Source organism: Coloeus monedula (genome assembly GCF_965178545.1).
Source record: "Coloeus monedula genome assembly, chromosome: 4".
Lineage (NCBI taxonomy): Eukaryota > Metazoa > Chordata > Aves > Passeriformes > Corvidae > Coloeus > Coloeus monedula.
In genome coordinates this window covers 26264243-26277072 of record NC_138784.1, presented here as the reverse complement: position 1 = coordinate 26277072, position 12830 = coordinate 26264243, and the positions used below count along the sequence as shown (strand labels likewise).

The 12830-nt window shown below is 41.7% G+C and overlaps 1 protein-coding gene across 1 annotated transcript; it reads right to left on the bottom strand.

The window, feature by feature from the left end:
* Positions 1-556: 556 nt before the first annotated feature.
* Positions 557-11376, bottom strand: RBX1 (ring-box 1). Its single transcript, XM_082279987.1, has 5 exons — positions 11250-11376; positions 8857-8935; positions 3308-3378; positions 2003-2088; positions 557-720 (listed from the first exon to the last, which is right to left on the bottom strand). Exons 1-5 carry the CDS (start codon positions 11325-11327, stop codon positions 708-710), a joined length of 327 nt encoding a protein of 108 aa, XP_082136113.1. The 5' UTR covers positions 11328-11376; the 3' UTR covers positions 557-707.
* Between the last annotated feature and the right edge of the window lie 1454 nt (positions 11377-12830).

Sequence of the window (12830 nt, the reverse complement as noted above, 5' to 3'; positions counted from 1 at the left end):
TAGCCTTCCAGCCAATCTAGCACATGAATTTCCCGAGTTTACTTTCATTCAACACATGAAAGTGCTTTATGAACACTGACAAAAAGTGACATCCTGGTTATGTTCCCCAGAGCTAAACAGCTGGAACTGGGAAGTTAGTGAAAACTTCCTCTGCAGGGGAGCTGGTCTAGTCAAACTCAAGAGCAGAAGTGAGAGAATAGTTTCTAATGATGACACAACCCCTAATTGTATAGATCATCATTTCAACTCAGCTGTAATAAAGCATGTCCACACAAAAAGCTATTTGCATAAACTACTCTTAGCCAGGCCAAGTCCTGCACCCACTGCACTACACAATGGAGCCTAATACCGACCTCAGTGAGCCAAAGGTGTGGTTCTCAGTTGTGTGGGAGTAGGACCAAACTCACAGTCAAAAGCCTGGCACAGCAAAAAAGAAGCACTGCCAAACTAAAGAATTAAGCTTAGCTTAAGTCCCTGGTCTGCAGATAATTCTCCTCCCTCATGCTCTGACTGCCCGCTCCTGAACACAAGACAAAAAACTTTGACTGGAAGCTCCAGCAAGACTTTATTCAATGGCATACAATAGCAAGAAATTAGCATGAAAGAAGAATTGTATACATTACTGACTTTCCAAGTCACTAAAACAAACCCATAGTGACAAGAGCAACTGAGTTCGATGACATAACAAGAAGCGTGTGACCATCTCTCTAGTGTCCATACCTGCAAATAGATAATATGTTAATGTTTTTTTAAAAATTACAATTCATAGTAGTGCTGGTTTGGGTGGATTTATTTTCATTCTACCACAGCATAATTAAGATGTAAATGGGATGAAGGTGAAATGTTGTTAAGGAAATCTTAGGATGTTCTCCACATTTCACTTCCCCTAAAACATCTACCCAGACACCAGTCAGAGGAGACTGACAATCCACAGCACCATGTGCAAGAGATCTCAGTACCAGTTATCTTTTGCCCTGAATCCCACTTCAAATATATCTGGCATGTAACAAAGCTTGTCACAGCCACGGAAGTAACACTGAGCATGCATCAGGAGATATTAATTCATGTCTCCGTTTCTCATCATGCTGCCCGTGCAATATGAAGTGATTAGCCAGGCAACATGGACTCAATTTTCATTGTGTGTTCAGGAAAACGATGGTATTTCATTTGTCACGTCAGTGATGATTTGCACACCTGACTCTGTACCAGAGCGCAAAGACAGTCCTCAACAGTTATAATACCTATTTTGCTTTGTTTCAGTCTGGATTCTGACTGGAACGAATTTATTTTTTCAAAAAGTTCAGAAAAGATTAACAGATAGATGGTGCAGAATGAAGTAAGTGATAGGCAAACTTCCTAACTACTCTCAATGTACAATTACCTCTCAAAATACGATTACCCCTCAGAAACCCATTCTTGGATCTCCTACTGCTATTCTTAACATGAGACCTTTAAAAAACGTTAAACAAAACAAACAATACAGAAATTATGAAAAAAATGGGCCAAAGCCACAGGAATGGCTTTCCAGATGCTAGGAAATCAGCTGTATTAATCTCTGAGGCTATCAGAGTTATAAAACAAATCATCAAGGTAACAGAGGGACCCAATACAACGTCTGGCACCTCAGCAGAAACACTCTGGAACCCAAGCAGCTGAATTCAGGTAATTCTCTAAACTCAAATTGCTCATGCAGTGGCACAGTATTCACCTGAGACTCCACTTCTAGCTAATTCCATTTCTCTCCTGCTCTCTATTCTTTAGAGAGAATGTCAATAGAAATCACTACTTTTCAACAGCTCTCACATACCCCATACAGCTGTTTGGACTTCCTTCAGAGCTCACTTAGAACCAGGTGCCTAAGGAAAAGTCCATATACAACAAGGTGGAAGAAAAAACCTCTTTGAACAGTAACTATACCCTCAGACACACCAATCTGACATTGATCATTTATATTTACAGGACAATTGGACTTTTCATCTTGAAATCTGTGCAGGATACGTACTTTTGGAACTCCCATTCCCTGTTGTCCAGCGGACATACTTGGCGAGTTTTGAGCCAGCGAGAGATGCAGTGGAAGTGGAAAGCGTGCTGGAAGACAAAGTTCAGATCACATAATTTCAGAATTATGAATGCATCTCAATGTGAAAACTACCATTGAAAACATCACAGTAAGAAGAGAGTAGCAAGAGTTTACAGGCAAAGGTGGGGACAACGGATCAGTCAATTAGCTGGCAACCACCAAGGAATTGATTCACATTTTCAGAGAGGAGGAAACATTAGTGAAATGGCAGCAGGGAGCCTGTTCCACAGTGCATGCAGTGGCAACTGACTGACTTCTGATGAAGGAGAGAGTGCAGAGTTTAGCAGCTGGCAGAGCAGATGCTGATAAGAAGCATAATCAAAAAGAAAAGAGAGGATTTCAGAGTGAGTAGCAGGGATGATATGAATGTACACATGCTGAAGGAAGCTTTCTGTCAGTTTGCAGGAGATACCAGCGCCTGAATAAAAAGGAATTTGCAAAATTAGAAAGAAAAAAAAAAATCTCTTTTATGTGTTTAATAAGGACACCCTTTTCCTTACCCCATACAGCTACTTAAAACCAAGGTTCCCCTTGGTTCCACACACAACATAATTTTGACACTTGAATATCCTGACATGGTTAAAAATTTTGCTCTTGTCCTCTGCGAACAGAATTGCAACATTTAGTCCTGTTCCAGCATTAACACTTTGTAACTCAATCCCACAGCACAGTGAAGATGGGATTGAGGATCAGAATGTTATTCCACTATGGAAGCATTTATCTTCCAACTCAGGCCCAGGCTAGCTAAGAGGTATTCGAGTTTGGAGTTCATGTGCTAGTGGGACCAACTGATTTGACCTTTCCCCAAAACTGAAAGCAAATCACCTGGGTACCCCAGCTTGACTCTTTGAATTAGCCTGCACAAAGACAAATCAAGCAGACTGACATCTAAGTGATCCTATTACCACAGGGAAAGAAAAAGGTATAACTCCTAGGCAAACCATGATCAGGAAAAACATGCTCAGAAGGAAAGATCTATTATTCCTTAAAAAAATAATTAAGGCTCATCTTCTTCCCTTTGCTTCTGTGCCTAATTACATCTCTCCATCTTTCACTTCCTTTTATTTTCTTCTCTCTCTCCTTTCTACACTCTAGTAAACATAAGGAATTTAAAGTTCTTATTTCTGGTGGGTTATGTAAAAAATACTACAGAACTCATTCTGTCCCAAGTCTTCAAAAAAGGAGGATCCCCCCACACGAGCTCCACAATAAAACAGTTTTCCTTACATTGCAGACGCCCCATGCAACTGTGCACTCCTCAGAGGTAGCCGATGCTTGGTTTGCTTGACATTCTATGCCTAGGAAAATAAAGATTGAACAAATATACACAGGAGTTGAAGATGTACATGCAACACTAACTGGTAGATTTCTTCATAACAGCAAGTGGAGGCATGGGAGGAAGAGCTCTTTTGTGGTATTTAACACACCAGAAAGTATCAAGAGCTATGGTTTAATGTGTACTGTTTTTCCAAAAGCATCAAATCAAAATATACTTAATCCTGATTTCCTCCTTTCTCTACCTTTTTGGTATTCCAAAGTTCCAGAGGGCAGGAGTACATAGCTCATCTGCTGGCAACATGTGTCTGCTTCCCAAATTTCAAGGCTAAATATTTTCATTTTTTCCTCTTGTGTTCAAAGAGACAATCAGTTGACAGTACATTTACTTAAACTTGTTAACCAGGTTTTTCTCAATATAAATTCCTATATGTTCTTGTCACACATTGTATACTTTATTTGCAAATTAATTTGCTCATGTAATGCTGGAGTTTGCCTGTCTTTTATAGTCTTGTGATAGGTAAGTACATCCCAAAAGTCCACAATAGGAAATACAGTATGGTTTGGACTTTTTACACCGTGGAGCTGAGTACTCAGGAGAATTCCCCACGCCCCCACTCCAACTATTTATGAGTTTGGGTTATGTTTTGGGCTTTTGTGTCAGATAGCGTGGATGAAGGAGATGAAAAAGAGTGAAGAAAGAAGGAAGAACAACACTGAGAAAATAAATCCTGCAAGCTGGTTCTCCATTCTAAAGCCTGAACAATTCACTTCTGCTCCAGCTCAAGAAGAAACTTCAGAACAAAAAAAGATATTTCCAACTCTGCCACTGTCAGCAGCACAAACCTATGAGACTAACATTTTACTCCTTGCTAAAGGATGCTTTCTGTAAGAGTCAAGCCCAAATAATTTAAAAAGACCTGCTGATACGTGATCAGCTTCGAACTCAACACATGAGCTTGCTGCTTTCTTGTTTTGCAGATTTTTTTTTCCTAGCAAAGAAGATGTCTGAATGAACTCAAATTCTCTGTTCACTTTTTGTGTGCTTGAATATGCTTAGAGAAAAGGAGTTTGATTCATCACTTAAAGATTCAAAAACTTTCAAATCACACAGGTTTGGCTGAAAAATGTAATCTCTATTTGTTCTGTCCTATTCATCCCTTTCGCCATTTTTCAGGTGTGGAGGTGCACAAAATAAAAGGCCCATTTTTTCTGAGATGCAAGAGACATCAGTTAACCTTGGTCACGAGGAACTACTCAAAACAAGACTGATGTCTAAAGAAACTCAGTAGCAACAGCTGTTCTGCAAGATCTGAGTGAACCCATATTTATCATACGGTTTACATCAAAGATATGATATACCACAGCAGAAAGTCCAAAGCTCAGTCCCTTGCCTGCCCATAGAAGAAAACAGAATCCAGTACTTCTGAAAGGTCTGATGTCTTAATTCCTGAATCTCTCAATACATACAGAAATAAAACAAAATCCGATGAAGAATATGGAAGATGCTCAAGACCCTTGAAAAACTTAAATTACTTTGGATACTTGTATAAAATTCTACACCTGAGATTATTGCAACAATTTTACTGTTACTACGGTATAGACTCATGGGGCATAAGATATTAGCTTTTATATATCTGGCCAGAGTCTGTACAGCAACAGATAATGGTGAGAAGATGAGTAGAAGGAAAAGACGAGGAAATTCTTCAGAAGGGAGAAAAGTCAAAGAGTAAGCAAAGTTTAACTCAGACAGCTTCTATGACAGCAAGGAAAATACTCCAGCATACAATATACTTATCTTGTTTCTTCTCTTTTCCTTCTGGAAGCAAAATACTGGGCATATTAGATGTGAAGTCCATCTAGCCCATTTTATGTCATTTTGTATTTTTTTTTTTTTTCTCCTCTCTAAGAGGCCCTAACCTGAGAGCTGCATGAACACAATTCTTAATTTTTCAGGATTTAAAGGACTCTGTATTTTGCCTGGGAGTGAGAGGGAAGAAAGATGGTTTAGGCAAGGAAAAGAAGCAGCACTGACATTCATTTCAGTGTTACTCAAACTTTCACTGACAGTCCCAAAAGTTTAAGAGGACAGACTAACTTTTGTGGTAGTGGTTGAGGAGGAGTTCTCTGGTGGTGATGTAAAGCCCTTTCAACAAGACACCCAGATTTAGCTCCCTCATCAAATGCACTGGAGATTATTGCTAGCACTGCTACCTTTGGCTGCAAAAAAAGAGCCTCCCAAAAGCTGAAACACTTTTTGGTCTCGTATTTGCTTCATTTTAGAAAAGGACAATATATCAACAAATGAAAAATAAATAATAAATAAAACACACGGACAAGCTCCATCCTAGAATGAAAGCTGATGATTCTGGCTCTTGAAAGAAAGAGAACCTATTTACCATCTGCTGACCCAAAAGAAGCAGTAAGAGTCAGTAACAGGTACTGGAGGAATACTGAATCACTCTTCTGTTGCCTTGCTTTTGACAGAGTATCTGCAGGTGAGGGCAGAAAGATACAGCTAAAACCTGAAATACCTGTAAATAATTGTGAAAGATGCAATGAAAGCATTTCAACTCAAGGATGCAGAAATGCATCTTATATAATGGCAGCTTCTGAATCTTGGCATCGTAAGAACCAGCCCACTTCCTATACATTTTCTATTGCAGAAATCTCCTGTATATTTACACATCAAGAAATAAATCCAAACCCATTCCATCTAATAAACATCCTGAGATTCTTCTTTGGATTCTGTGCAACATATCTGTCTTTGTGAAGCTGGATTCATGTACTTGGCACGTTATCGTCAAAGCAAAGGAACAGTATTTTGATGGCACATTTTACACAGTTCAAACCTATATTGGTCATCTTACTACAATAATACATTACACATTTTAAACCAGAAGATAATCCAGTATACTAAACACACTGCTAACACTCCCCAATTTACCATGTTGCAGTGACAGCACCAGAGAGCAAGCCCTTGAAGAAAGACTAAAGTAAAATCTAAACAGAACCTGGGTCTTTCCAGAGAAGAACGAAACCTAAACACTGAAAGTCTACTTATTCCTTCTGTACACTGAAAACAAACCAAACTGAGGGCAGGGGGATCCTTTGAACCACATTATTGCTGAGTTATAAGGCACATGCATGGGGAGAACTGCATGACACCTTACCATTGATGCCTGACTTTACAACATTAACAAACTTTCATTACCATGACTGCATTACTTATCACTCTTCTAATGTTTTCCCATCCAAGGTTTCTGTTTGTTGCTAGGAGTGGGAGACATTTGTATCCTGCATTTTATCAAATTGAATCTTGTGTTGTTCTTCCCTGCACATTCTATTAATTTTTTCTCAATTTGTCATCACTTCACATCTTATGTTTGAAAATCTAATTAAAGGGTTGTTTAACAACATTAATGATCTGTAACAAGGAAGTAAGCAAATCCAGAGCCAACACTGATCTCGGAATACCAATTTAGATATCCCTTCTACTCTGTATGCTGTCAATTTTAGTCTGTCATTTGCAGTCCAGGCTCCTCGTAACATTGCTCATACAAATTAATAATATGTTATGCTTGAGCAACTCAAAAATGAAAAAAAACCTTACCTATGCCATTTTCCTTTACTGTTTTTCCTAATCTACCTATATACTCTCAATCCCCACCCACATATGGCTAGGGCTTCTTAAAATATTTTTTTTTAAGAATTGACAAACAAAGTTTACTACTGAAAAATAGCATCTGTCCATTCTCCTTCCAGCTCCTCCACACCTCTCCTTCATCCCTATTTGCTATTTATAAAAAAAAATTGCAAATATATGAGACTGTATTTGGTCTGTCATGGAAGGTACAATTAATTTTGAGGCAGATTGATAGAATAAAACACACCAGCGTCTCCTATCTTAAAATACATCCCTCTTATTGTGAATAATTATCTTGAATTACAGGATTTTATATATTTATTCTATACATTTGGAAATTCTATAAATGTAACTTACATTCTAATAAATCTTTGAAATTCCATTTGCCTGTCAGCAACATGCTTTCCTCTCTAATACAGCATAAACCTGAGAAACTAAGTAGTAGTCCAGGGTCCACCTTCTTTTGAAACTCCTTTCCAAGATGGTACAGGTTAGAGACACTTAGAAAGGAAATCTTCAATTAAAGGACATCAACTTATTTCATAATCCCTGTTTTTTTAGTGTTATCACTCCCTGTCTAATAACCAAGAATAAACTGAAGCATGGCTAGGCAGTAGCTGGCTCAAAATACAAATATATCTGTCCAAAAGAAGTGAACCTGCTTAATCCATTTTCAGACCAGTGTGTTACAGTGTGTTTTCTCTGTATTAGAAAAAAGAAAAAAAACCACCCAAACAAAGCTTCTGAAAGTAATTTTGTAATTATTATTAAATATGAAGTAAAATCAGATGCATCCTTCAGTAGCTATTAAGTCTCATTTTTCTGAAGTGTTTTATTTTCATACAGTCTTATTGACAGGAAGTTGCCAATAGTGTTGGTTCCAAGGGCGACCACATAAAAACAAGTCCAACAAAACTGTTCCAGTGGGATCAGATGAGGCCATCCCCAGGCACTGTCGTTGGACCTGGGCTTGCTTTGGGGGGTTCCACCAGCCTCACATTTTAGAAATAGAGGCAAATTTCTATCTGGGGTATATTAAAAGGTCTTCTGTCCCCCATGATTGAAACAAGATGGACAGCTATGATGCCAACAGTACTTTGTCATTTTTGAGGAGAAAATGAGTTTGTACTCATTACCAATACTCTAAGGGACTGAAATCAGTGACTTCATGTATACACTCCTATTTCATTATAGAAATGAACCATCAAGATTATACAGCAAAAAAAAAAAAAAATTGAAATCAAACCAATACTAACAACGTATCGCTTTTTATTTTGGCATTTGATTACTCTCCTTTGTAAGTGAACAAATAATTCTCTAGGTGTTTACAAAATTCCCCCTCCTATAACACGTACTAAGTTAGTTAGGTAAGGTAGGTCTTATAGAATGAGGAGTCAAATTAATTTGCTGGTCCATGCCTTTCCTTGCCAGACACAGACACAGAGAGTGTTACAAGACTTCATCTTAATGAGTGTCATCAAGAAGTTGATACTCATAGCAACCTCCCCAACTCTGAAATATAATACCTCTTTGTAAGCAGAGCCTGTCAACACTGAATAATTTCAGTTCCCTTTATTATTACTCCTTTTCCTCTTTGTTGCAGTCAAAATACACTCAGCAGCATCATGTCTGTTGATATGGCATCAAGTAATCCTACTCTTTACAAGAAAAGAGTGAGGGAAAAGCAGTATGGTGACAGAGGTCACAAAAATAGATTATGAGACTTCAGCATTACATAGCAAAATAATCAGTTACTAACTGAAAGCTTTGCTGAATTATATCCTCAGCTGGGGTAATTTCAGCTGTTCATCACATACAAGTCCAAACTGTCAACTGTGTCCCCCCATTTACTTACATAGATCCATAATGTGGTTTCTGCAAATGGCACAGTTATCAACCACAATGTCCCATGCCCACAGAGCTACGGCATTCCACTAGAGAGAGGGGGAAAAAGAAAAACATAGTTTTGATTCAATTTACAGTGGACAGAAACCCTCGTTATTCTTCAAGAGCCCATGTACTTTTTGAAATAGAAAAGCTGGGATATTTAAAAAAACCCAAATCTTAGAAGTCCAGAGTAATTCTTCATCATGAGTTCAGGTTACTAGGAAGCAGTGGTACATTCCTCTCACAAACCTCCCAGACCCAATGTCTCCTTCCCACTTCAAAAACAAGGTAACTCCCACAGTCTCCCCCCCCACCTCTTTTTTTTGTGAAACAGATGCAAACACCTGGATTTCTATTCAAGATCCAAAAGCAAGGATGCAGCTCATGCCAAATCCTCAATTCTGAAGGAAAGGACAGTCCCTTGGAGAAATACTAATTCAGATGCCATTTTTGTTAAGAGGAATTCCCGTTATTTGCAGCAGTTCTTCTAGTAATCACCCTTCAGAGCAGTTGGGGTCAAGAACTAAATCTCTAATGCTACTCTCCACTGACTCCTGAATAATCTTCCCTACAAAAGGTTAATAAGCAACAACCTATCAGCAAGGCTGGATATAAAAATTTCAAAGTACTACCAAATTAACCTTTCAAAGACTTCCTTTATACATATAAAAAAGTAATAGCACTATCCCATGCTACTTCAGGGGAAGGGTTTGAGGACTTTAGGGCAAGCTATGCAGAAAAACATGATACCTTTTTATTCCTCCTGACAAAACCCATAATCAGGTCTTTTGTAAACTCATTAAATAAATGGGGCTGCCTTCAACATACAAAGCAATCCAAAATATTGTACTGGTAATTGGGATAATCTTCATTTACTACTTAAGTAGTATAGATTTTTTTCCCCTTACATTTTTTCAGTATATAATTGTACTGACTGTACTATAGTAAATCTTCCCTTCAGTAAATCTTCTCTACTGTGTTCCATTTCCATCTCAGTGTTTTCATTGCTTCCCCTCAGTTTGGGACTCTGAAGGAGGAATGCAGACTTCCAAGTATTGATGAGCAGTATTCGACTTTGATAAGCTCTTAAATTTTTCATTAGTACCTATATAAAAAGTATTCACAATACTACTAGATCTTTTAGGACATGCACCAGTAGTGATCTAATTTTTTTTCCCCCATCTTCCAACTTCAAGTCTAGCTGGCCTTCTGGCTAAGGTACTCATCTCTCATGGACTTCATCCATACTTCAAGGCAGCTGCAATAAAAGTTCTCAGCACCCTTACCTCTCCCACACGCTCCAGTACTTAATTTCTTACCCCATCATGGTCTACACTGATGACCCACAGACCTGTACTGAGCCACACATGCAACAAAGGTCTTGGTACTTTGCTGGGGAGGAGGAATGCCACTGACACATAAACAGTGCCACTTCTTATACCTCTCATTACATCTGTCCCTGTTTCCAAAGGACAAGCAATTATGTCTCCCAAACACTTCCTTCTGCACAGATCCAGGGGTTTCCATCATCACTGATGGCAGCTGCATTTCAAACAAACTCATCTACAAGCAGGAATCCCTGGAAATGTTTACTGATATCCAGTCTAGGGGTCGCTTTTCCTCAAATTATACCTTAGTACAAGACCACACAATCTCTCCCTGATTGTCTACATCCTCGTGAAGAGCCTTGGACCAACACCACGACCCAGCGGACAAATTGGTGGCACTGGATAGGAGAGCGATATTATGGCTGCTCTGAGTGAGGAGGCAAAGCCAGGGTGGCATGAGAACATTTGCTGACTAACATGTTGTTATGGCTCGATTTAAATATGAATGAGAAAAAAAGTCGGCCAGAGACATTTGTAGAAAGCATTTTACGCAGCACATGGGGCAGCCCGGGCGGCTGGGCCACAACGGCCGGGGGTGATGGGGAGGCGGAAGCACTCCAGCGCTGCTTCCCGGCCCGAGCTGCCCAGAGGATCTGGGTACGGAGTAGCCGAGGCCCGTCGGGGCCGCAGCGCCCGAGGGGAGCGAGCGGCACAGCTCCGACCGCGGCATCCCCCGGCCAGCACGGCCCCGTCGGGACCCCCTGCTCCCGCCCCCGCCAGCCGCGCCCGCTGATTGGCCAGTTCGCGCTGCACGTGCAGCAGCCCGCCTCACCCATTGGCCCGGGCGCACGCCAGGACTCCCCGCAGGCCTAGCCCCGCCCCTCCCACCGCCCCGGTGCGGAACCGGGTACCCGGCTCCGTGAGAGCAGAGGGAAGTCGCCCCCTCCTTCGTCCCGCTCCCCGCCGTCAGGCCGACCCCAGCCCTCCCCGTGCCTCCGGGAGCAGCCGGAGGAGCGCGCCGGCGGAACCTCACTTTCTTCACTTCGAAGCGCTTCTTGCCGGCGCCGCTGTTGGTTCCGCTGGGGGTGTCCACATCCATTGCGGCCGCCATTTTGGGTGCGTGAGTCGGCCCGTGCCGCTCCGCGCGCGTGCGCGGTGGGGCGGGGGGACGGAGGAGCGGGAGGGGGTGGGAGGGGTCATCTCATGGCCCCGCCCCTCTCCCGCCGCGCCCCTCGCCGGCAGGTGGGGGGGGGGGGGGGGGCTGAGTGCGCGGTCACGTGAGGGTGGCCACGTGAGCGCGCGCCTGAGGGCGGCAGCCAGGGCGGGGCCGCGAAGTTACCTCATCGCTCCGCCACCAGTGTTCGGGTTCTCGGTGTAGCACCTCACTAAGATCCCTTGGCACTCGCCTCCCTGCCCTCATCATATGAGGGGCTTTAGCCGTCAATAAACGTCTAGCTTGTTTTCGCCCATCGTAATCGATGCAGAATGAGGTGAGGCCGGCGGTGTTGCTGCTGTAGCCCTTTTGTTCTCCCTCAGTCCAGGTTTTTTTAAAAGGAACATGGAATTGCGGGAGACAGGACGCGCAGCGTCCAGGTTACGCTTACGGCGTGCAATTTGTGCATACAGTAGTTACAGTCAGCATGGATTTAAAGGTGCTGCCAGAGCTGCCCAAGCCTTGCCTGTTCTCTTGGAAGGATGGAGGCAACAGGCACGGGAGCTGGTTCTGAGAGCTTCCTCCATCAGTACCTTTCCGAGAAGGTCAGTGGTAGTATTGCCCATGTTATGGAAACTGAGGGCAGTACGCTCCCCAGCAGGACAACTGCAGATCTTGAAATTTCACCCAGCTTTGCAGGTGCCTGGAGATGTGATCTCTCTGCAGAGTCACCCCTTCTAAATCCGTTTATACACTGTGCTGCTCCACGGATGTGGGAAAGGGGAGGTTGTCAAAGCACTAAAAGGCCATTTTCTTGCATAGATACAGGGGAGCAATATCTGTACTCTACCTCTCATAAGTACTTGGGCCCAAGAGCACTGTTCTGGTCTGTCTCCATTGTACCCATCTTGCTGTGTGCATACAGCTTTTTCCTGAGACCCAGTGCTTTCTGGGGTGGGGTGTCTGGCAGTCTCCAAATAAACTTAAGCCTAAAGTAGGGACCTGCAGTAAGAACGAGATGATGCTATTATTGGATGTGTTGGGATAATTTTAATATTTGGATTGGGATTCATATTTGAAAGACATGTAATGCTTGTGCCTTGACTTATGCACAAACCTAAATATTGGCAGGGTCAGGCTGAGCCTGAAAGTTGCACAGACAATAAAGGTAAGTTTGAAGAAGAAAAATGCCCTCCCTCATGTAAACACTCTTTTAACACCTCTCATTACCTATATGGAAAGCTTCCATTTCACTGAATGGAAACAAATTCAGGTTTCCATCCTGTTGCTCTGTATTCAGGACTATTGCAAAGGAGTATTTTGAAAATGGGAGGTGGGTGCTTGAGAAAATGTATTTTTCACCTTCAAAAAAATAGCTCTTTTCAAAGCAGAATTTGCAAGATTTCTTATTAATAGATACATCATTTCTAACCCTAGTGTGTATGTGATGTAATGTGTATG

Excerpts from the sequence above, each read along its gene's own strand:
- RBX1 (XM_082279987.1), bottom strand. The coding sequence starts at position 11,327 with ATGGCGGCCGCAATGGATGTGGACACCCCCAGCGGAACCAACAGCGGC. Across the intron at positions 8,936-11,249 it reads AGCGCTTCGAAGTGAAGAAA|TGGAATGCCGTAGCTCTGTG; the intron begins GTGAGGTTCCGC and ends CCCTCTCTCTAG. Across the intron at positions 2,089-3,307 it reads TTGCATGGGGCGTCTGCAAT|CACGCTTTCCACTTCCACTG; the intron begins GTAAGGAAAACT and ends TTTGTCTTCCAG.